Source organism: Amphiprion ocellaris, chromosome 14, assembly GCF_022539595.1.
Source record: "Amphiprion ocellaris isolate individual 3 ecotype Okinawa chromosome 14, ASM2253959v1, whole genome shotgun sequence".
Lineage (NCBI taxonomy): Eukaryota > Metazoa > Chordata > Actinopteri > Pomacentridae > Amphiprion > Amphiprion ocellaris.
Genome location: NC_072779.1, coordinates 33,675,697 through 33,701,380, shown reverse-complemented (window position 1 = coordinate 33,701,380; position 25,684 = coordinate 33,675,697). Strand labels below are relative to the sequence as shown.

At 38.0% G+C, this 25,684-nt stretch overlaps 1 protein-coding gene across 1 annotated transcript in view; it reads right to left on the bottom strand.

Moving 5' to 3' along the window:
* Positions 1–25,684, bottom strand: part of LOC111584904 (polypeptide N-acetylgalactosaminyltransferase 10) — a 114,080-nt gene that overhangs the window by 5,065 nt on the left and 83,331 nt on the right. The window contains exons 6-10 of the mRNA XM_055016949.1: positions 22,982–23,165; positions 17,318–17,435; positions 8,308–8,415; positions 4,264–4,485; positions 1,776–1,892 (exon numbers count right to left, since the gene is read on the bottom strand). Coding sequence (XP_054872924.1) covers positions 1,776–1,892; positions 4,264–4,485; positions 8,308–8,415; positions 17,318–17,435; positions 22,982–23,165 — 749 coding nt within the window. The remainder of the gene's footprint in view (positions 1–1,775; positions 1,893–4,263; positions 4,486–8,307; positions 8,416–17,317; positions 17,436–22,981; positions 23,166–25,684) is intronic.

The following is a 25,684-nucleotide window of genomic DNA, read 5'->3' as shown; positions in this document are numbered from 1 at the left end:
TAATTTCAGCTGATACATTTGGTCGTCCAGAACGGGGTTTGTCCATGACACTGCCCATTTCTTTAAACTTTTTAACCACCTTTTCCACTGTGAAAAAGTCAAGTGGAATCCTCCTTGGATGACATGCCTTAAATTCATCTGCTATCTTTCGATGTGTGAAAAAATCACTCCCCTAACCTTCGATATGTCCATCCTTAGCTCTGGGTTAGGGTTAGACGGGACTCAAACCACAGCCTCCCAGTTGAGAACACTCAACTCAACCAACCAAGCTACACCACAACACAACAGGACAACAATCTGACCCACATCCCCTACCACAAACCAAAGAAAGGGGATCTACAGCTTGCCCCAGATGAGACTTGAACCTGTTCTGCAGTGGGTGGATGACCAGCCATGCCAGGTGAGCTACACCACAGTACAACATCAAACCCAACCCATGCAACTAATACCCATTCAATACCACTCAGCAAAGAAAACACAAAAGTCATGGACCCAAACCAGAGCCTCTGGCTTGGAAGAACCCAACCTAACCTACTGAGCCAAGGTTAGCTTAGCTCGTTCCCAGCAGGATTCAAACCAGGGCGTCCAGTTGGAAGGTAGTCACCACAACCAGGTGAGCACAGGGTTAGGGTACACAACATATAATACAACAGTGATTACAGACACTCTATTGAACACACTTACCTCCACACACACACACACACACACAGACACACACACACACACACACACACACACACACACACACACACACACACCACTTTTCAGATCAGTAGGCCAGCACTACCTAATTTAACCCAAACCATTAACCCTAACCATCCATCCATCCATCATCCATCCATCCATCCATCATCCATCCATCCATCCATCCTCTTCCTATTATCCAGGGCTGGGTCATGAAAGCAGCAGATGAAGCAGGTCATTCCAGACGTTCCTCCCCCCAGCAATGCTTTCCAGCTCTTCCTGGGGGATCCCGAGACGTTCCCAGGCCAGATGAGATACATAATCCCTCCAGAGGGTTCTGGGTCTACCCCGGGGTCTCCTCCCAGACGGACGTGTTCAGAAAACCTCCAAAGGAAGTCTCCCTGGAGGATCTGAATCAGATGTCCAAACCTCCTCAACTGGTTCCTTCAGAGGTGAAGGAGCAGCAGCTCTACTCTGAGCTCCCTCTGGATGTCTGATCTTCTCCCCCTATCTCTAAGGCTGAGTCCAGCCACCCTATGGATGAAGCTCATTTCAGACGCTTGTATCCACGATCTCATTCTTTGGGTCACTACCCAGAGCTCATGACCATAGGTGAGGGTTGAAACATAGATGGACTGATAAATTCGAGAGCTTCGCGTTGCAGCTCAGTTCCCTCTTTACCACAAGCATTCGATACAACGCCTTCATTACTGCTGATGCTGCAGCAATCCGCCTGTCCATCTCTTGCTCCATTTTCCGATCACTAGTGAACAAGATCCCGAGATACTAGAACTCCTTCGCTTGGGGAAGCAACTCCCCCCAACCCCTAACCCTAACCCAATCTTTCAATATGTCCATCCTCCACTGAGAAGTACCAGTTTAACTCTTTCTTCTTCCACTAAACCATATTTAATCTGTGGAGGCAAAACAATTGCAGCTAATGAGATTTCCTTCATGTTCAGACTTTAGGGACATTCTCTATAATAACATATCCTGTGCAGCACTGCAAATACAGCATGATGTGTTCTGGCTGCATCTGCCCTGCATCGGGACAGAAAATAAAAAGTGTAAATGTGATGAAGGACCCTCACCTGTCCATGACTCCAGCCCACCTCTCCTCTTCCCTTCACACAGCTCTCCAGGCGGATCGGACTTCCCGACACAAAATGTTTGATCTCCATGCACATGCCACTTCCCACATTCCGGATCTGGAAGGAACACATAGAATAATCCTATTGCAGATCTGCTCTCTGCAGGGCGATGCCGTTACCCAGCAGCTCCTTCCCTTCATGCACAAACGAAACTGTGGATTCTGGGCTGCTCTGAGTCATCACCTTGTCAAGAGTTTATTTTTTGTTTGTTTGTTTTATTATTATTCTTTCTTTTCTGTGCTCTTTCCATATGGAGGCCCAGAGGCAGTTTGCAGTTTGTCGGTGGGAAAAGACAAAAACTCTGCACGATTGCAAACATGTTTCATCATCATTTCCTGTCTGGTGAGCTGCATATATGACCAAAAAAAAGTTGTATTTTTTTTTACCATTCATAGCTAAAGACAACGAAATGCTAATTAAACTTCTCTATTCTGTTGTTTTTTGTGCGTGTATTTTTCAGTTTTGACCATTTTATCAGGTTTCTTATATTAAAGCAGCTCAGATTCTGGCATTTAAATGAAGAAAAGTTCATTAATGATACACTCAAATTCCCAACCTGTTGCTCTGTGAGTTGGTTAAAGAGCCTTTAGGCGTTTCAAAGTTTCCCAGAGCACTGAATAGGAATTACAAATCGCTGACATTTTCAAACCAAAGCTGAAAATACACAGTTTTAACTTTGCTTTTAGCTGAGGAAGAGACTTTACACATTTTCTTTTCGTTTCGCCTCCTTTGCTTTGATACTTTCGTCTCTTGAAGTTTTGTTCTAATTTCCAAAGTGAGAACATTAGAGGATCTTTAAATAAACGCTGTCGAGCTGACACTTGACGGCGGTTAATTAGTGCTTCATTAGATAACTTTGTTCTCCCACACTGCTGTCAGTCAGTGGAGAACATAAAGAACATTTGTGAAAATAGTTGAAATGATGTTTAATTAATCCTTTTATTGGCACGCGTTCTCTTGGTTTGTCATTACTGTTGATGCAAGAACAGCTAAAAAAAATATTTGGTTTAAGGGATGTTCTGCAAAAGTTCTACTGATATTGTCATCAGGAAGTTTTCTTTTAGTTCCCAGAATGTTTTTTTTAAGGTAGAACAACTAAAGATGTTCTAAGAGTGTTTGGTGAGACCATTTAAGACTGTTACATGGAAAATATTCTTCACTATCGGGAACGCTTTATACATTCTGTAGTGTGTTCCTTCAACAACCTCCAAACATCCTCAGAACATTGCAGACAGAATGTTCCACCTCTGTTAAAATATTTCAGCAGAGGAATGTCTTATAAAGAACGTTCTGTCGTCTAACACCTTGGTACAACCCTTAAAATGTTTTCCAAATGTCGCGTTGAGAGCATTGTTTCTTTATTTTCCTTGTGGAAACATCTTACAAAAGAACGTTCTATATTGTGTTCCCTCATCAAAAAGTAAAATGTTCTAGTCTTAATATATCAGATTTCAGGAACATTTAAAAACGTTCTGTCATCTCAGGCCTCGATAACATCTGCAGAACATTTTTTGAATGTTGGTTTTAGAATGTTCTTCTTTGGTATTTTAGAACACTGTGAGAATGTTTTATAGAAGAATGTTCTATAATGTGTTCTCTCAACAACATCCATAAAATGTTCACAGAGCACTGCAGCCAGAATGTTCCACTTTTGTTAATATATCACAGTACAGGAACATCTTATAAAGAACGTTCTGTTATCTAACACCTTGGTACAACCTTTAAAATGTTTTCCAAATATTGCCTTGAGAACATTGTTTCTTTGTTATCATTGTGGAAACGTTTCATGAAAGAACGTTCTATAATGTGTTCCTTCAATAAAAAGACAAAATGCTGTACCATTAAATATATCACATTACAGGAACATGAAAAAATGTTCTCTATAAAAATATTCTGTCATCTGAGGCCTCGATAACATCTGAAGAACATTTTCTGAATGTTGGTTTTAGAACATTCTTCTTTTGTTATTATAGAACACTGTGAGAATGTTTTATAGAAGAACGTTCTATAATGTGGTCCTTCAATAAAAAGACAAATTGCTCTATCGCTAATATAATACATTACAGGAACAATAGAAAATGTTCTCAATAAAAATATTCTGTCATCTGACGCCTTGATAACATCTGAAGAACATTTTTGAATGTTGGTTTGAGAACATTCTTCCTTTCTCATCATGGAACATAATCTGTGTTCCTGACAACATCCTCTTAGTTCACTTTTAACCTCATGAGAACTTTGCTGGAAATTAAAACTAACTTTAAAACATTCTTTAAACATCAGATTTCAACTTTAAAACATCATTAGAACTTGTCGGTGATGTTACCCAATGTTGTGGGAAGGTTGGCTGCTAGCTAGGATCACATATTTTTTATACATTATGTTCTCAACATGTATAAAATTGTTCTCCGTGAACTTTTCCACCTCTCACCTCTCCCCAGGCAGCAGCCGGAGGTTCCACTGGTGGGTAGTGTTTGGGCAGATCCCAGGCCACCTCGCTCATGAACCACTTGAAGCTCTTGCAGTTGAGTCGGTTCCTCAGTTCCTTCTGGACCGTCATGTCTCCGGCGGACAGGTGGCGGTATTCGGGTCGACGCTGGTAGACGTACTCGGCGTATTCGTCCATCCAAACCTCAGCAACGCGCTTCAGGTTCTGGAATCAAAGTGATTTCATGTTTTAGTCTCACTTTTGTACCACAGATTAGGTGTTTAACAGAAAATTAATAACTTTCAGAGAACAATAAAATAAGTTTCCTCGTCTACAAAACTACAGCGGCTGTTGATTAGCTCTGCAGATACATTTATGACATTCCTGTTACTTTTGATTATTTGGTATGATTTGGGCAACAAAGAACACCTTACTATGTGTCACTGGGTTGCATATCAGTTTGTTTTAAACATGTGAATGTTAGTTGGAGGTCATTAACCACCACATACGTCTTTGTCATGGTGCCCCTTGGTAGGTGAACTCCCACAATGCTCTCTGGTTCAAACAAACCATATACTTTTTGCCAAATTTTAAAATTAGACGTGTAGAATAAAGTGATTTTGATGAAATATCCAGATTTTTACCTTGGGTTTCATTATTTTTCCCCAACAAAAATCACACTAGAAAGTTGAAAAATCTGACAATTCTTTCTGTTTTTGCATTTTTGATTAATTAACATGATTTGGGCAACAAAGAGCTCCATTACATGTGTTGTCGGGCTGCAGAAATCTGTTCTAATTGATCCCAGTTTGTCTGGATGCTAGTTGGAGGTCATTAACCACACAAGTCTTTAACATGGTGCCCCTTGGTAGCTAAACTCTAACAACGCTCTGCTAGCCAACATGAACTCCCTGCTTCCACTAAGATGTAAAAACGCTGTCCTAGTCAATTGAATTTTGTCATAGAAACATGAGCTCTTTTCAGAGGTCATTAACTAACACAGAAGTCCTTGTCATGGTGCCTGTCGCTATCTAAACCTTATCAACGCGTACATATGATGCTATTTAAAGCTAGAAGACAAGCATGTCCCAATCAAGGCTCTGTTACATATTTGTCTTAGACACATGAATCCTAATCAGACATCATTAACTACCACAGGAGTCTTTGTCATGGTGCCCTTTGTTAGCTAAACTCCCATAATGCTCTCTGCTTGCTAACATGAACTCCATATATTCGTCCATCCAAACCTTACCAACACGCTTTAGGTTCTGAAATCACAGTGATTTTGCATTGTAGTTACATTTTTATACTACAGTTTAGGTGTTTCACCAACAATTAATGACTTTTATGGAACAATAAAATAAGTTTCCACATCTACAGAACTACAGCAGCTGTTGATTATTGGTTTTGTAGAGATACAGTGATGATCTTCGTGTGACTTTTGATTAATTAACATGATTCTGGTAACAAAGGGCTCCATTACATGTGTCATTGGGTTGCGGAAATCTGTTCTAGGTAATTTCAGCTTGTCTGGATGCTGCTTAAAGGTCATTAACCACCACATAAGTCTTTGTCATGATGCCTTTTGATAACTAAACTCCGACAATGCTGTCTGGTTTGCACAAACCATATATTTTTTTGCCAAATTTTAAAATGAGACATGTAGAATACATTGATTTCGATGAAACATCCAGATTTTTCCCTTGGATTTGAATTTTTTTCCCCCACAGAAGTCACACCAGAAAGTTTCCACACCAGACAATTCTTTCTGTTTTCACACTTTTGATTAATTAACATGATTTGGGCAACAAAGGGCTCCATTATAAGTGTCATTGGGTTGCAGAACTCTGTCATAGTCACTCTCAGTTTCTCTTAAACACATGAATCCTAATCGGAGGTCATTACCCACCATATAAGTCTTTGTCATGGTGCCCCTTGGTAACTAAACTCCCACAATGCTCTCTGCTTGCCAACATGAGCTGTAGTCTGAGTGGTGCCTCCTCTGGTCTCTACAGTATTAAATAGCAACACACTCAACTTCTACCTGCAACCATTGAAGAACCTCAAAAGTAAAGAGCTGCCCTGATATTGAAACAGATTCTGAGCCTGAGCACCACCGAGTTCATCGTTGGCGCCTTTATGTAAATGTTGTGCTTCGTCTGCAGCGTCGGGGCCGATTCAGGGCCATCGGCATTCCACCAAGGCCGGTTTAAAGGCTGCTGGTCAGAATAATAATAAAAAAACAAAACAAAACAAAAGCCAGTAACTTTCAGCTGAGCCAACCAGAGTTCCAGGCTGTGGCCGTCGCATACATAATGAACGGAGTCAGATGATTTAGAGATTTTACGCCGTTTCCCATTCTGTGGAGGTACTTTGAGGAAAACAAAGGAACCTGAGCTCATTCTTCACAGCAGCACCTGCAGAGCTACGAGTGGCAGATAGGGAGCTTATTGCTGCCTCTGGCCTGGTGGTCTTCTGTTACCCACTGTAAAGAAAGAGTTGTGAACTAAAACGCTGCCATTTATTCCACTTGGGTGCTGTGTAGATGATCAGTCTGCATGTGTGCAGGGATCATGCATGTTTATTTGTGCACTCGAGCTCAATTAGACGAAGGTTAATGATGCATTCAGGGACACAGGCTGTTTTTATTCCGTGTGTTTGTGTATTTGCATGGAGAAGACGACTATTTAACACACATTTTAGCATCAAACAAAACCACATATGTAATTTTCTTGTGGGAAAACCACCAAACAGTAGTTAAGTAGAAAGTTTTCCTGATCAGATGTCAGCTTTGTTTTGGTCAGAACATACCTAGATTATGTTTTATTCATTACTGAAACCAAAAATCCCACTGATAGCATCTTTTAAAAGAGGAAACACTGATATAAACAAACTAACTCCTGGAGTAACTCCTTTGTCAATATATTGAGTCTGAATACAGTTTTCTGGCTCAGGATCTGTGATGAAAACAAAACAAAAAACAATTCTGTGGTGCATTATTGGAGATTTAGTGTTTTGAAACAATGAACTAAAAGTGAGGACACGCTAACATACAACCGACTTTATTAAAGTGAAACACAGAATCGATGGGAAACCTGAAATTAATGAATCTTATCAAATTTTATGGGAAATTGTACCGAGGTATGGATGAAAATCTTATTTGTCTTATATTAAATTTTGTGTCATATCCTTTCATGTCAATCTGCACCTCTATCCTCATCCCATAAAGAATTTATTTTTTAGTTTGGTGCACCGGAGAAATGAACCAGGAACACATATTACATTCTGTGATAACAAAGGAAGAACGTTTTCAAATCAACACTCATGCTTTCAGACATTATCAAGGCCTGACAGGATGCTTATTTTTTACACAGAACATTTTGTTGAGGAAACATGTTGCAAAACGTTCCCACAATGATCGCAAATGAAGGATATTCTCAATGCAACATTTAGACAGTGTTTTCAAGATGTTGTTGAGACATCAGATGACAGAATGTTCTTTATGAGATGTTTATTCACTGTGATATATTAAAAAAGGTGGAACATTCTGGCTGCAATGTTCTGGGGATGTTGTTGAAGGAATGCATTATGAAAACTATGAAAGATTCCAGCAGTGTTCCACAGTGTTCAGCAATAATAAATGAAAAACGTTCTCAGAATAGTCAAACAATGTTATCACCAGACATTTCTGAAACATCTTTAGCTATCCGACTTTTAAGAAGAACATTCTAGGAACTAAAGGAAAGCCTTTTGCTGAAACTTTCTCAGAACATTTTTGGAATAGAAAAAAAATCCATTTACTTTAAGTAACCCGAGCTCTTTGTGTTACATAAAACAACAGATCTAATAAAGATGGATGAAAAAGGACTTAGATATCTCACAAAAACCCAACAGAGATCAGTTCTACCCAGAAAAAACGAACCCCGTTGCTGCGTTGTAACTCAGAACCTCTGTATTATACTCTGAGAACATGCAGAAACTCTGTGACTGATCTGCTGCACTGCATTTTGTGATGAACCGTGGAGGCGCCACACGGTGAAGGATTACCTTTGCCAGGCTGATCCCTCCGGGGACCTTGTAGGGGACGTACTTCCTGTAGATGTGTCCGACCCTGGAGCAAGGAATGTCCTCCATCCGGCCACCACACATCCACACCTGCAGAGAGGAAAAGAAAAAACACTTTAACCAGACGCCTCTTATTTTAAGATTCAAAGACAAAGAGTCATGGAAAGGTGACGGGGCAGTAGATGACACTGATGGCTAAATAAAAAGATGAGTGGAGCGCAGTGATGCTAACAGGCTGACAGATCCTGAGAGAAAAGTCGAGTTATGATAAGATTCCACCTGAGCAGGATGGTCGGATGTGTCGAAGCTTGTTGGAATTCAAGAAAACAAAGAAGGCAAAAGCTTTTCAGGAAATCTGGGTTTGTTTTCTCTTCAAATGTATCCACAAAGATGTTTAAAGTGCAATAATGAGTTTGTGTAAAGCTGCATTCTTCCTCCTGTCTGTCTGTGAAGCACTTTGTAAACTCTGTTTTTGAATGAAGTTGCTGTTATTATTGTTTTTGTTGTTATCATACTTGTTGTTGCCATTGTTGTTGTTATTATTTTGCTATTATTATTGTTGGTGTTGTTGTTATTGCTGTTACTGTTATTAGCATTGTTGTTGTTATTGCTGTTGTTGTTGCTATTGTTGTTTTTTGTTATTGTTAGTTACTGTTATTGCTGTTAATATTGTCATTGTTGTTATTGCTAGTGTTGTTGTTATCTTTGTTCTCGTTGTTGTTATTGCCATTATTATTGTTGATAATGCTGTTGTTATTGTTGTTATTGCTGTTATTATTGTTGATATTGCTGTTGTTATTGTTGTTATTGCTGTTATTGTTATTATTATTTTATTATCATTGTTGTTATTGCTGTTGTTACTATTGTTATTATTGTTGTCATTGATGTTGCTATTGTTGTATTATTATTATCATTGTTGTTGTTATTGGTGTTGTTGCTGCTATTGTTGTTTTTTGTAATGGTTAGTTACTTTTATTGCTGTTAATATTGTCGTTGTTATTATTGCTAGTGTTGTTATTGTTATCTTTGTTCTCGTTGTTGTTGTTATTGTCATTATTATTGTTGATGTTGCTGCTGTTATTGTTGTTATCACTGTTGTTATTGTTGTTATTGCCATTATTATTGTTGACATTGCTGTTGTTGTTATTGCTGCTATTATTGTTGATATTACTGTTATTGTTGTTATTATTGTACTATCATTGTTGTTGTTATTGCTGTTATTACTATTGTTATTATTGGTGTTGTCATTGTCATTATAATTGCTGTTATTGTTATTATCATCACTGTTGTTGTTATTGATGTTGCTATCGTATTATTGTTATCATTGTTATTGTGATTGGTTGTGTTATTGTTGTTATTATTGTTGTGTTTGTTGTTTTTATTATTGTTAATGCTGTTATCATTGCTGTTATTATTGCTGTTATTATTGTTGATATTGCTGTTGTTATTATTGTATTATTATCATTGTTGTTGTTAATGCCATTGTTATTATTGTTGTTATTGCAGTTATTATTATTATTGTTGTTGTTGTTGTTATTATTATCATTATTATTTTGTGCTTGTTATTTTATTTTGCTGTTATTGTTGTTCTTGGTATTATTGTTTTTCTTCTTATTATTGTTGTTTTTGTTATTGTCGTTGTTATCATTATTGTTGTTGTTATTGTTATTATTGTTGTTGTTATTATTATTGTTATTGCCATTATTTTTATTGTTATTGTTGTTATTGCCATTATTTTCATTGTTATTGTTATTATTATTATTGTTTTGTTCTTGTTATTTTATTGTTGCTGTTATTGTTGTTCTTATTGTTCTTATTGTTGTTGTTCTTGTTATTATTATTGTTGTTGTTTTTGTTATTTTTGTTGTTATTGCTGTTTTTTGTTGTTCCTGCAGTTGTTGTTGTTGCTGTTATTGCTGTTATTGTTTTTGTTGTTTTTGTTGCTGTTGTTCTTGTTGCTGTTGTTATTAATATTGTTGTTGTTAATGTTATTGTTGTTGTCATTATTGCATTTTGTTTCCTTTCACTCGTCTATTTGACACAACAAAGACGTCTCCTCATTGTAATCCTCCAGCTACAATAAAGACAACAGGATGATTCTCTTATTCTTACAGTCTCTTACAGTGTTGAAATAAACCACGAGCAGCTCTGAGGGGGAAAAGAAGAAGAAAGGACGACTTAAAGAGAGCAGACGAGATGGAGAATAGGTTTTGTTCTTAGAGACAATAGCTGAATGAAAACATGGATTTGTTCCATTTACGTGGAACAAAGCAGCACAGGTATGAAGAGAGAGCGATGTTGGGATTCTGTTTCTGCAGAGTTGAGTCTAAACATCAGAAGTTTTGTTTCCAATCTACATGTGAACACTGAACCCCAAGGTGTTCCTGATGGCAGCCACTAGTCTGTAAATGTGGGGAAAGAACTGTAAAGTTTGCAGCAAGGTGTTAAAGTAAAAAGGAACTATTTCATGCTTGACGGATGTTAGACAAATATTTTGCTATTTGAGTTTTTAAAGTGATATTTCAGTTAATTATTCACAGTAAAATGGATTTTAAAACACGTGATGGAGCTTCACTACATGAGACTCCATTGAAATTTTGACTTTCAAACAAGAAGAATGACGTGAATTTGTGCAACTGTTGACAGAATGATTGAAATTCTGTGTACAAAACCTCCTTTATAGCCATTTATTATGCAAACTGACCAAGGTTTCAACATGTTTTTATCTTAATTGGGGTCAAAATTGGCAAAAACATGAGTAAAACCCTTGAATTTAGGGTAATTCACTGGATGTAGCACAGTCTCCACAAAATTACGTTGCTTTACTCTTGCTGCTTTTTAGCCAACCAATCATGTACTGGATGAAGCGGGGACTGTCACCCTGAAGACTGAAGAGAAGTTTCAAAGTTGCAGTGAAAGTGTCATACTTTAATCTAAACCAAGTATTTTTGGCCTAAACTTAACAAAGCTTCCAACATTTAAACATTTCTAACAAAATGTGGTATTTTCCTTGTAGTTTTGGTGCCTGAACCGAACACGAAAGCCAGTGAAAACATAAAGTACACAACGAGATCAAACTCTGGTCTCCGGTTTATGCCTCCATCCTCATTTCCTGCATCCTAATTTGGACTTTATCGATCTTTCTAAATGTCAAAATATAATTAAGACTTTAGTTTAGCTGTATAGACGTGTAACTTTGCAGAGACCTGGTTGTTGGGTAATTGGTTAAATTAACTATTGGATGATAAATCCAAAGGTGGGAGTCGCCAAAGTTTGTAGAAACACCTCCAACATCATGTTAGAAACCAGGAAAACACACGTATATCAAAATAACAGAGATACAAGGACAAAAAATACAAACATATTACAAAACAAAACATCTGGCAAAAGTGGAAATCAATACATTTATATTAGACATAGGACCTTTCTAAAAAACAAACAAACAAAAAAACCCACCAAATCCAGCTGCATTTTGCTGGAAGATCTGCAAAGAACTCAGTTTTTTCTCAGGTAAAATTATAAAATCTGTTGAATAACAAGATGGATCACAGTAAACCCTGATAAATGGAAAAACATAAGTTGCCCTTGAAAGTTTCTATCTGTTCCATTACAGAATAATTCTCATTGTTTAAAACCTACATCTGCATGCTTTCTAAATTCCAGCCTTTGAGACTTGCTAATTGCATCATTTAGCTTTAATCTAATTACTATACTTGACTGTTTGAGGCTTGATGAAGTTGAGTTTAAGAACATAGTTGTAAGTAATAGTTGATCAAATCCACGTTCTACGGTTCACTTCATGGCGTACAACACACACCAGATATATTGATCAGTGAAGCATCTCAGTGACTTCCTGAGCTGCATGTTTGATGTCTTGGAGCCTCTGATGAGATGACAACCTTGGATCTATGCAGAAAAAACCAGGAAGAAGAAAACAACCTCTGCAGAGTTAAGCAGCAGTTTATATGAGAACCGGCGTGTTCTCAAGGATATGAGGTAACGGAGGCTGCAGGCCTGAAGTCCCACAGGAGACAAACAAGATGAGGAAAATAATTGAGTATTCATGATCCCAGGAGGATGATCCTCAAGGTTTGACCTTCAGTTAGCATCGCCACGACGCCACAAGTTCAATACTAGAAATATGATGATCCAGATATCAGATATCTGCTACTAGAGGAGAACTCTGTGTTGTTTTTAAATCTCAGAGACACAAATGATCCCAATGAATTCTCGAATCATTTTGAATTATTTTGACTCTACATTAAATTCTATTTAAAATATTTCAACAATATACCTTTTGGCCACTAATTAAAAGGTAAATGATCCAAACTTTGAGGGCCAATTATCTTGAAACTTGCTACTCAATGGCAGGAAGTTGGTTAAACAGTGAAACGTTTTAATAAAAAATGTTTGTTTTGTCAAATGTTGTTTGCAAAGTCAAGAACGAACCATTGAGCTCTTATTAAAACCTGATAACAACCTTTGTTATTGTTATTGTTGGTGTAGTTGTTGCTATTACTAGTGTTGTTATTGTTGTTCTTGCTGTTATTGTTGTTACTGATGTTATTATTTTGTTATTGTTGTTGCTATTGTTATTATTGGTGTCACTGTTGTTTCTGTTACTATTTGTATTATTGTTGTTCTTGCTGTTGTTATTATTGTTATTGCTGCTGCTGTTATTGTTGTTATTGTTGTTTTAGTTGTTATCGCTGTTGTTATTATTGTTCTTGTCATTAGTGTTGTTGTTCTAATTATTATTATTGCTGTTACTGTTGTTGATGTTAATGTTATTGTTGTTATTGTTGTTACAGTTCTTGTTATCATTGTTGTTGTCATTATTGCTGTTGTTATTGTTTTTGTTGTTCTTATTGGTGTTATTCTTGTTGGTGATGTTATTATTATTGTTGTTGTTGCTGTCATTGTTGTCATTATTACTGTTTTTTTTCTTATTATTATTGCTGTTATTGTTGTTGCTGTTATTGTTATTATTGTTGTTGCTGCTGTTGTTACTGTTTTTGTCATTATTGCTGTTATTGGTGTTGATGTTATTATTTTGTTTTTGCAGCTGTTGTTTTTGTTGTTGTTATTATTGCTGTTGTTGTTGTAATTGCTTTTGTTGTTGTAATTATTGCTGTTGTTGTAGTCATTGATATTATTGTTGTTGTTCTCATTATTATTATTGCTGTTACTGTTATTATTATTGTTGTTATTGTTGTTGCGATTCTTGTTATCATTGTTGCATTATTACTGTTGTTATTGTTTTTGTTGTTCTTAGTGGTGCTTTTGTTGTTGGTGATGCTATTGTTATTATTGTTGTTGCTGTTATTGTTGTTGTCATTATTACTGTTGCTTTTTCTTCTTCTTATTGCTGTTATTGTTGTTGATGTTATTGTTATTATTTTTGTTGCTGCTGTTGTTATTGTTGTTATTATTGCTGTTATTGTTGTTGTTGCTTTTGTTGTTGTTGTTATTGCTGTTGTTGTAGTTATTGGTATTATTGTTGTTGTTCTTGTTATTATTGCTGCTGTTATTGTTGTTGTTTTCATTGTTGTTGTTGTTATTGCTGTTGTTACTGCTGTGGTTATTGGTATTATTGTTGTTTTCATTGTTGTTATTGTTGTTGCTGTTATTGTTGTCGTCATGATTATTATTGCTGTTGTTCAAGCTCAAACATAAATAAGTCCTAACCTGCTTCCTACACAACAGTCGCCTAAATCTTCTTTCAGATGCTAAATAAATAAAGTCTGTTTGAAAGCTGGAACATTTTCAAGCAGCTGCTAACGTCAGACTGTTGAAGCATCCAGGAATAAAGAAGAACTTCTGCTGTCCTCGTGTTGACATCGTTGTTGCTGCAACACAACCGGAGTCTGTTTTCTGTGTTGCAGAAGAAGAAGAATCTGGGATAACATGAGCCTCAGCCGATGGAGAGAAGCTGCAGAACCACAGAAGTCACTCCGGCTGCATAAATAAAACATGTTGCTGCGAGACAAAATCCAGCATCGACTTAAAGTGCAACAAAAACTTGAGCTGTGTCTCTATCGGTGTCCGAGGATAAATAAAACATTAACGCATACAGTTTGATTTTCTGCCGTGTTTCTGCGGCCCGGTTGTGTTTTGCTTCCACCACATGAATAATAACGAGCTAACAAAAAGCCTCGCGGCCATAAATGTAAAGTTAGGATCTTGTAAAACAGGGATTTTAATGCTCGGAGATTATGAATGTCTCCCGCATCGCTCAGAACGGACTCACCCCGAGGTCCTTCTGCAGCTGTTTTTTTTCTTTGTGTCCAACCTGGTGTGATACCTGGACCACAGGGTGGTACAGAAAGTTGCTAATAAGCAGAGTGGAAGAAAGAGGAAGAAAAAAAAATCAATGTCAGCTGTGATATTAGTTATCTCTGGCCAGCGAGTGCTGTTTGATGCTGTTGCCATGGAAACAAGCATCAAGAAAGCAAGGACTTGTTTTTTTTTTTACTGCCTGTACCAAAGGCCAGTATGGGAAAGTTTATGTGTCATGAATAAAAAATCTCATGTAATTTAGTTTTTAATGGATGCTTTTAGAAGAGTTTTCTGCCGCCAACTGTTTGCCGGTTTAAGCCAACTTTTTACTGTGAATAAATACTTTCTTGGCTCCATCTGCGAAGGTTTGATTATTTCTGCCTGGAGCAGCTCTGCATAACTGAAACTCTGCCGGGGTGATATAAAGAGAATCAGTTTTAGATTTTTTTTTTGCTTCCTGCACGTGAGGTCGCGTTGCCTCGGCGCTCTGGGATCCCGTACGTTGTGACATTATCGCGCCGTGTGAGCCGGAAATGCTCGGCGTTCCCACACCAGTGTCACCAGCAGCTTTAGATTAACCGTACTGGTGAATAAAGTAATTGTGTTTCACATGCGAGCCAGGCCTGGCTGTCTGTACAGCAGCAGTTTGGCTGGAAGGATTAGTACGAGAGCCTGTTAATCTCCTCACCTCAGGAGACTGGCTGTCTGCGCTCTATCAGCTAATGGGGATCTTAATAAAAAGGGAACCAAATTGAATATCTGAGGGTACAAAGTAGGCCTAAGAGGCACAGCTAGGCATGCGCTGATAGCGGAATTTAATAATATCATAGTCTTGACCAAAATAATAACCTTGGTGAAGGATATTATCAAAGTAATTACTTAAATAAGACGAGAAAAGCTTCAGAAACAGTGTTGCTGTTCCTCAGCAGGCTCAGGCCGGGATGTCGATGGCTATTATTCATTTCACACTGACAGGTTTAAATGTAAGACTTCCTCACCTTTTGCTCAAGGCTTAAAGACACTCAGGTGCAGAGTTATCATTGAGAGTTAAGGTGGAATTACCCTAATGCATCACAGTACAGATATTAAACTGTTGGTGAGTCTGGTGTAGAAATCAGATTTTTTTAATCTTTTATGATGGACACTGAGAAAAGATTTCCTGCTATACCACTAAATAACAGAAGCTCCAGACAGCTGATTGGTAGCTGGTGGGGGATTGGGAGGATGTCAAGTGTTCTGAAACCCTTAAAAGTCTGTATTTTGGTGAGGATGTCCTGATCAAAGGAGCTTCTTAACCAGTGGGTATGAGCTATAACCTAAGCCCAATGCTTTGTTTACCTTAAGTGTCGATAAGGGAAAACAAAATTTGTAGCAGAATATTAGAGGTGCAAATTTTTTACATTTTTCTAAGTTGATAATCAGCAGCAACATATGTAGTCACCAAATCATGTGTGTATTGACCGTTTAGGTCAATAGACCCCTTTCTATGGTCAGAATTTCTTTTAGACAGGCAGGAGATTAGATATTGTCTATTCTGATGTGACCAAGCAGACAAATTGTCTCCATATTGGTCTTTCATCTAAATCTGAACTTCTCCCAACTACAATATAAACCCAAAGATCAGAGAGAATCCTCATAACTGATGCTGGCGTTGCTTGCATGTACTGCTGCTCTGTTGATATCACTGATATTAGTAAATCTTACACCTCATCTTCTCTCGACGTCACTGAATTTCCACAACACGTCACTGAGCTGTATGAAAACTAGCCTAGCCAATTCCAGCTTGCTTTAAACAAAAATCTCTAGTTGGAAGTCATTAAGCATCACAGAAGTCTTTGTCATGGTGCCCGTTGCTAGCTAAACCCTCACAATGCTCTCTGCTTGACAACATGAACTACCTGTGACCACCTTGTCTGGTTACTGCAGTATTAAAGAGGTCCAACCAGTTACTACAGCTTATCTACAGTACATATACCCTCTAACTCTACATTCAAGCTTAGAAGCAAATTCCTGACCATCTACATAACAGTAAGGAAGGACTTAGATGCAGAAATTCAATTTCTAAATGTATTCACTGGTATTGATTTCAGTGCCTTTAATGTTCTTGAAGTGTGCATTATCTATGAAAACTGTATCTGATTGGGACTCAGCTTTGGCAAATACTCGATATTCAATGGAATGAACAATAAAACTGGATGGAGTTTTTGTCTTCTCTGATCCTGATCACAGGAATGTTTAGAAAAGGCGAAACTCTCCAAAGAACACCTCACTTTCACTTCCTCTAGTCCACTCTGTCAACACTGAAGTCCAGTTAAAGGTAAATAGCGTCACCTGTGCTGTTTACTGAGCTCGTTAAGAGGCTGCTAAAGACTGGCCTGAGGGAAGTTCTAATAAATTTGAAGGGGCGCATTAGAAATGGCCCTCAAAGAAACAACAAAGACAAGCACCTTTAGCTCTTTTGAAACATAGAAAATCAGATACTCAAAGCTTTCATTACAGGTTTGCCCGAGGGCAGAAGGAAAGAGGATTATGTCACATCTCGGCAACAGCGTTAATTTCCAGGAGGACGTCTTTTATTCTAATTATGAGTGTGACCCTGATGCAAACAGATAAAGAGGCGGCAGATTGGATGGTTACAGAATCTCAAGTAAGAAAGATGAAATCTCGTCTGCCTTCAGGCACTTTAGTTGCAAAAAATAATGACACGAGTTACCTTGAAGGAGATCTCGTACTGCTCTCCTCCCCAGATCTCCAACCCGGTGTCGTATCCTCCCAGCTCCCAGAACCACTTCCTGTCCACAGCGAACAGCCCACCAGCCATCACTGGTGACCTGGAAGACAAAACACAATTCATGCAACAGCTTTACTCAATTGGTGATTCCCAAACAGTGAATATAGAGGATTTTTGTATCATTTAATAATGCAGTCATGACAACTGAACACTCATGGTTCAGAACATCTGCACATGTGTGGATGTTTTAGGTCATTTTCAGCATTTTTCTTAGTTTGAACCCCCTTGTACTGTGTTTTATGACAATAAATGCCATTTGCTTTGACATTTTGTTATTTTTTGCAATAAAATCCTCATCTTAGATGACTTACCAAGGCACTGCAGGTACGACTGGAGTTTCTACTGGAGATATTTTGGTGCTACAGTTCAGAAAAAACAGCTTTTGGTCAATCTGCTTTCCTAGTAAAAGCTGTGGGAAGCAAAAATCCCATTCTCACAAACTTCAGAGACTTTGGAAGCTTTGAGTTTTTTTTTAAAAGGCTTGGTTAAAGTCATCTTCAGTCAATAACTGCCTTTTACTTATTGTATTAACTGATTTTACCACCTCACACTAATGAAATTTTAGGTTTTGTATTGTTTTCTGTGTATTTATTGTTCTGTGGTTATTCTGTGCACTCTCCCTGCAAAAATAAGCACTAAAATAATAATAAAAATTATACGTTGTTCAGTGCTGATGTCATTTCACATAATTTTGAACACTTTTTAAAATATTCTTAGCTCCCAGATGTGCTTGTATTTTCTTCCATTCCAGCATCTACTCAATATATTTGGGCACCACAGTTCAGAAAAAACTGCTTTCGGTCAATCTGCTTTCTTAGTAAAAGCTGTGGAGAAATGAAATTTCATTCTCACAAACTTCAGAAACTCAGGAAGTCACCTGTTACCATCAATAATTGCCTTTAATTTGTTGTATTTACTGATTTTATGATCTCACACTAATGAACTTGTAGGTTTTCTACTGTTTTTTGTGCAGATTTATTGCTTTGTGGTTGTTTTTTGTTGTGTACCTGAGCAGGAACAACAGCTGCATATTCCCTGCTAGCTGACTCTGGTTTAAATTGTTCACTCTCCCTGCAAAAACAAGCATCATAATGACAATAAAAAGGAATAAAAATATATACATGTCATTTCACATAGTTTTGAAGAGGTTTTATGTTCTGAACCCCCAGATGTGCTTGTATTTTCTTCCATTCCAGCATCTACTAGAGATATTTAGGCACCACAGTTCAGAAAAAAATAGCTCCAGCTTTCTTACTTAAAGTTGTAGGGAATTAAAATCCCATTCTCACAAGCTTTAGAGACTTGGGAAGCTTTGTGGTGTCTAAAACCTGCCTTTTATTTATTGTAATAACTGATTTTATTCACTCACACTGAAGGATTTTTAGATTTTGTATCATTTTTTGTGTGTATTTGAGCAAGAACAACAGATGCATATTCACTGCTAGCCAACTCTGGTTATAGTTGTGCACTCTCCCTGCAAATATAAGCATCAAAATGATAATAAAAAAGAATAAAATGTATACGTTGTTCAGTGCTTATGTCATTTTCTGTGACTTTCGGACGTAGGTTGAATCCAGACCACAGCACCACCCTATACGATCTGTAGACGCCTTCAAAAGTTTGCAAGAAATGAGCTAAAAAATGCCATGTATCTATCAGAAAAACAACAAAAAACATAGAAAGAGAGCAAGAAAACAATCCAGGGGGATGCAGGCATCCAGTCAGAGTGCATGTCTTTAGGGTGGCACTATTTCTCAGCAGATAATGAAGATGCTCCGCTCAGTGCAGAACCAATTAACCCACTACAGAGCGCTGTGGCTGCTGTCTGCTGTGACGAGGAGAGTTCAGGCCTCATTAGCTGCTGTGTTGCTGCTGCTGCTGTACACCTGAGGCACGAGAAACCAGGGCAGCAGGTGCTCAAACACACAGAAGCACGACTTTATTGTGAGGAACTTCGCCGACCGGAGCCTGATCCTCAACCCCGAATCCGATTTAAGGCGCCTCTAATCTCAACAATCAATCAACACCCGAGCAGATCTTTCTGGTCTTTCTGTACCCTTGAGCCAAACGCAGGTCGGAAACATCACAACACACTCACATGCTCGCAGGAATGCCAGGTTGTCATAGTTACGAGCTTTTCATCAGGTGGAAATGGGGGGAAGGCAGCCAGCAGGTAGTCTTCTCTCGCCAAACTAGTCCCTGAGGAGGATCAATTAAAGGCAAACATGGCGGCTGCTGGAGCCTCCTGAGCACAGAGGACGGTTTTTCCTTCTTCTGGGGTGAAAACAATGAAACTAATCTGGCAGCGATTACAGAAACCTCAGTTCTTCTCCAGAACATTCACATTTTCTCATATATTTAGGGTCCGAGCACCAAAGATGAGCAGGACCCTCTTTAAACTCATTCGTTTCTTCTTTTTATTTTTTCTCCCGTTTTTTGAATCACAGTTTTGAAGGCCTAAAAGTACTTGAAGACAACTGAAAATTTGCACACACATCAGGAACGGCAAAAAAATTTGATATTTTATGGAACTTGCATAGGTGTGAGCCAAAATGGATCAATAGCGCCACCTGGAAAATTTCAACCACGAACTACGACCAGTACGTGTGACCTACAGCTATGAGATACGGTAGCAAAAGTAACTCGTCACGACACACAAAAATATAAATGACAACCATAGCTAAAACACAACAGGAAGTCAGAGGTTTGGAATTATGTGTCACATTTCAGATGGTTTGGGACCAATTTTTGCACATTTTCAAAAGCTATAAACTCAAACAGGGTAACCCTGACAGAGCTGAAATTCGGCCAGGATGTACTACAGGGATGGGTGATTAAAAGTTCGCAAAATGCTCCGCAAAAGTCTGGCAGCTGGCGGGATTTTGACAGTTCATTATGACACAGGAAATGCTGTGTAACTGCTGTCAAACTTTACATATGATCACAGTCCTGCCCTCCAGACACAGAGAGAGCGCCACCTGGTGGACAGTTTTGATAGGTTGCACATCAAAAAGGCCATAGGCTGAAATGCACATTCAGTTGCAGCACCACCTGGTGGACATGTTTGGATTCGCTGACCAGTAAGGATGCTAAGATCTGACCAACGCTGCTTGCAGCTTTTATCTCTTCTTTGATGTCTTCTAAGTAGCCGCCGCTCACCGTTTGTCTCCGGCTCTTGTGCAGTTTGTTTACATGCTTTATGTTTTAAAATCGAAACTGTTTGGAGTGATTGTTGTGTTTGCTGTGGCCTCTGCGATGTCTGATGGAAACTCCAAGTCACCACTCGACAAACGGTGTCCTGCCTGTTTGTCGTGCAATAAAATTAACATAATTTCCAATTTAGTCTCTCAATGACAGCGACGCTCTACATTCCATATCGGAGAGAAAATGCACAGAACACGACCAGAACTGCGTGGATATGTGAGCATTTCTAAGCAGCTGTTCAGCAAATCTGCAGCTGGTTTCAGGCTTTAAACCAGACTCTAAAATCTGTGTGATCTCGCTCACAGTCGGAGTTCTAGCTGATCCCAGAGGTGCTGAATCAGGCTGATCTCAGGGTTCTTCCACACCAAAGTGGGAACGTATTTTTGCACCAAACTGTGTGTAGAAAAATACTTTATTTTTAAGTTCAAAGATACAAACAGGCTTGTATTAAGTAGACACACTGTCCACACAGTGTGAGGTTTTCATGAAGAAGTAAGATATATATCCGGACAGAAGTTAAATCATTCCCTTTTTTCTTTCTTCTCTTTGGTTCCAACCTTTATAACAACAGTAGTAAGACCTTTCAACCCTCTTAACCCCAACATGTTTGTTTTTTTTTTTATTCCGGTCACATTCTTATTCAACATTTTACGGAAACTATGGAAACTGCACAACTATGGCTAAAAGAACGAGAATTTAGAAATGTTTTCTGTGTAGGATAACAGAGTTAGGATGCCAGAAATCATTTTAAAAAATACATGAAAGTTCAATTTGTTTGATTATTCATCTTGCAAAAACTTTTAAAAAACATTATGGAATCAAGATTTACCAATGCTGGCTCTACATACTATCAACATGTTACTGCTTTTATTTGTAATTGCTTTCCATGCTTCTATTTACAGCCTAGATCAGTTAAATAATCCCTGTAATGACTTCACAGTTGCACCAAGTAGCAGAACTTTTATTTTAAGAGTCTGGTTGGAATCCAGAATCAGAATAAAGTGTTGTTGATTGCATATCTACAAATGGCTTCTCAGTTGCACCAGATAGCACAGATTTTACTTTTATTTCATTATTTTAAGTATCTTTTAATAAATTAGTTTATTTGTGGCATTTTAAAAAAAAGAGTTGCAGAATGAAGTGATTTTGATGAAATATCACAGTGTAAAGCGCAGATTTGCTTTTTTTCCTGATGGAACTGAAAATTAATACGAGAAAATCTGACATTCTTCATGTTTTTAAAGTTTCCGGCTGACAAATCTTTTAAATGACACATTTCAACTGAAAATTCATGAACATTGGTTGCAGCTAAATAACTAAATACAAGAAACACAGGGTGCAGAGTTTTTTCAGAGTCTAGTTGGTGCACACAGTTTATTTTTGCCATTTAAAAAAAAAAGAGACATCTACAACAAGTAATTTTGATGAAATATCAAGATTTCAAGCTTAGATTTGGTTCATTTTCCTGCACATCACTGAAATGTAATGTTCTGAGCAAATTATACAATGTTCTTCACCATTTGCAGTTCAGAACATCTTGGAAACTATTTAATGAACAGTCATGAAACTTGGTGCCACCATTTATGTCACCATCAGGATGAACTGAGACCAGTTTTCTATTTTCTGTTTTTACTAATATGGCATCAAAAACAACTCAAACTCTTTGGATTACCAGTAAAAACTCAACAACATTGTACAAAAGCTGCAAATCTACCACATCCGCTCCCCATATTATGGATCATTTCTATCTATCTGGTAAATCCAGTGTTTTTGGCACTAACTGGGATATTTACAAGGATGCAGTCAGTGTTTTGCTCTTAAAAATGAGCAGGGAAGCTGAATTTATTGATGTCAAGTTAAAATCACGGTTTGAAACTATGCAGTGAAGCTCTGCTGCCTTCCCTTGTTGGACAGCTTTTGATGCTTTCTAATGAAGTCAAGCTTCATTGCACATTTTAAATCTATCACAAAGTGAATATTAAGCTGAAGAGCGACCTAAAAAACAAATATATTGCAAATCAAACTGCAATATCTGTAAATTAGCTAAATTGAAATCAGATATTTTCCCCAACATTGATAAATGTCATCAATTAGTCACACCTTTTAGCATCACTTCCATTAAAACTAGACAGAGGAGCTGAATGTGCTCTTATTTTGAGTAATGGAATATTTTAAGAGTAGAAACTTCCAAACAAAGTGCAACATGTGCCTTCATTGGAAGCTTTTAACAGAAGAACTGGACTCAAGAGACAACGCTGACTGGTGGAGGAGCAACGAGCTTTCAATGAAGTAAAACTTTCACAACTTCAGTTTGCCATTGGACACAATTCAGTGCATAGAGGGAAGCTTCCCTGCTCTTTGTAACGTTGGTGTGTTACTCACTCGAAGGGTTCGCTGGGGTCGTCTCGCTGCATCTCGGAGGGGATGGGGATCCGTTTGTAGTACATCTCCCAGTCGAACGCCCCTCGCATGGCGTCGCCCGCCTGGGTGTCGTAGCCGAAGTTGTCGTGGTCGATAACGTCGATCATCGGACACACGATGGTCTTCCTGTTCTGGGCGATTCGGTCTGAGACACAGATGGAGTCAGAGAGTTGTTGTTTGGTTAAAATCTGTATGTCCCACAGGAAACCAAACTTTTATTGTTGCAGGGTTTGTATTTCATGTTTGTGTACATCTGTCATCCACAGTGGTGAAGCAGGAAGTTTACCAGAGACTAATACAGGTCAGCCGTTGTCTTTTCACATAGCAGTGTTGCTCCATTGTCAGATTTTATTCAGAGTTTACTTATTTGTTATTTGAAACCCAAAAGTAAGTTCTGTAAAATGTTTTGGTTGATTTTTTGGACAATTTCATATGTTTTCAGACCTCTGAAGTCATTTTAAGTGTTCAATATCTCCAGAAATAAAACTCCCACAGCCATGGAATTTAGTGAGAACACAGACAGAGTAGTTTTTAATACATTAAAATGATTAAATCGCTCCTGCAGAGTTCATTTGTTTGAACTACAGGTCCCAGAAAATGGAAAAAAAGTGCAGCATTTTCAAAAAAGGATGATATTGTGTCCCCAGAAAGTTCCTAAATATCCTAAAAATACAGTCTTTGGTCAACATTTCACCAACTTTTGGCACTCTAACATCAGTAGGATTTGATGTGTGGCAAGTTTGACAAGACAAGGTTCCAGTTTGCTGCTATTTTGACTTGAACCTGTCAAAAGTTATTTAAAATTTGTCCAAAATGACTTGACACGTGCAAAAATACTCAAAATGTGTTGAAAATAAGATAAGAAAATGTCTAAATTGACAAAACAATAGTCCAGAATGACTCAAAGTTGTCAAAAATGACAATAATCAATAATTATTGGCCCTTGATATTGGCAAGAAAGTGCACATTTTTGAAACAAAGGTGGTATTGTGTCTCCATAAAGTTTTGTAAGTGGATGGATGGGTCCATATTTCTACTAAAATACAGTTTTTGGTTGACATTTCACCAACTTTTGAGACTCTAACATCAGTAGACTCTGATGTGTGGAAAGTTTAACAAGACAAGGTTAAAGTTTTTGCTGTTTTGGCCAAAAGTTAATGTGGACTCAATGGTAGAACCATAAAAACTGGTGTGCATTGGCATCTAGATGTTGGTTTTATATGTGGAAAGTTACAAGCTGCATCATCTGCCTTTGAGTTTCCTTCCAGTCACCAGTTTGATCCCAGGATCCAGACAGTATGCCACGTCTCAGCACTGATGAATGCTGTTTTGATCCATTTATGACAGAAGAGATCATCCAGCTTCTTCTGGACAAGTTCTATGTTGTCTACATGTGGAAATTTAACATAGGAGGCCTTTTTTTTGCCTTACTGAGGAATATGGAGACATCCATGTCTAGACACTTTTAGGAATTAGTTTGAAAATGTTTCCATTTTCAGGAGCCAACAGCTAAATATTTGGCCTCATCTGTAGAATTTAATGATTTGGATCTGCTGGAAACTGCTGTCTGTAACCTCAGATAATTTAACGACTGCAGGAGTTTTATTTCTGGAGATATTGACCCTTTAAAATGGCTTCACTGTTTTTTGGAGAGTGAACTGCCAAAACAAGACAAGAAAAACAACATTTCACGAGTCAAAGCAGCAGCAAACTGGAACCTTGTCTTGTCAAACTTTCCACACATCAGATTCTACTGATGTTAGAGCCTCAAAAGTTGGTGAAATGTTGACAAAAAACTGTATTTTAGTAGAAAATATGGATCCATCCATATATATACACTTACAAGAACTTTCTGGGGACACATTACCACCCTGGTTTGAAAATTCAAGGGCTAATGATTTGTTATTGTCATTTTGGACAATTTACATTCTTATAATTCTTATTATGGCCATGATCTTAGTAATTTTAAACAAGTTTGAAGTCATTTTGGACAAATTGAGTAATTTTTGACAGGTCTATCGTAAAAATGGCAGCAAGGACCAATAATGAAAAATTTGGCCTCCACTGGATCCATTCAGTGAATATGATCTTCTGGAAATTATTCCGTCTCAGTCTTCATTTCAAGTCATGGCTGTGGGAGTTTTATTTCTGAAGATGTTGAACCTTTAAAAAGCTTTGCGAGTTTTATTGAAGGTGGAAACACAAAAATATAGTACTTCCACCATGAAATTCTCAAAATCCTGCCAAAATATTTAACAGAACTTAATTTTGGGTCCAATATAACAAATATTGACGGTGCCGTGACATATTTGCTATAAACTGACCCAGATGTGTGTTTATTTGCCTCTGAGCTTCAGAACACACCAGATTCAGGCTGAATGTGACTGAAAGTGCGTCGATGAAGGTGAAAAATAGGTTGACGAAGGACAAGCAACGCGTCCTGCTGTCGTCTCTGCTGCTTTTAGTCCAAAATAATTCCACTGGAGTTGTTGTTTATTGAGCCTGACCTCTTCACCTCTACACCACATCTCCAGTCTAAATGTAGTTTATTTGAAAAAATGCAGCTTTAAAGAGTTGTTTATCACAGCAAACAAACACGTGTGACGGCGTTTTTGTTCATTTATGGGAGGTTCTTATTATCGTGCAGTCGACTGGATGCCAACC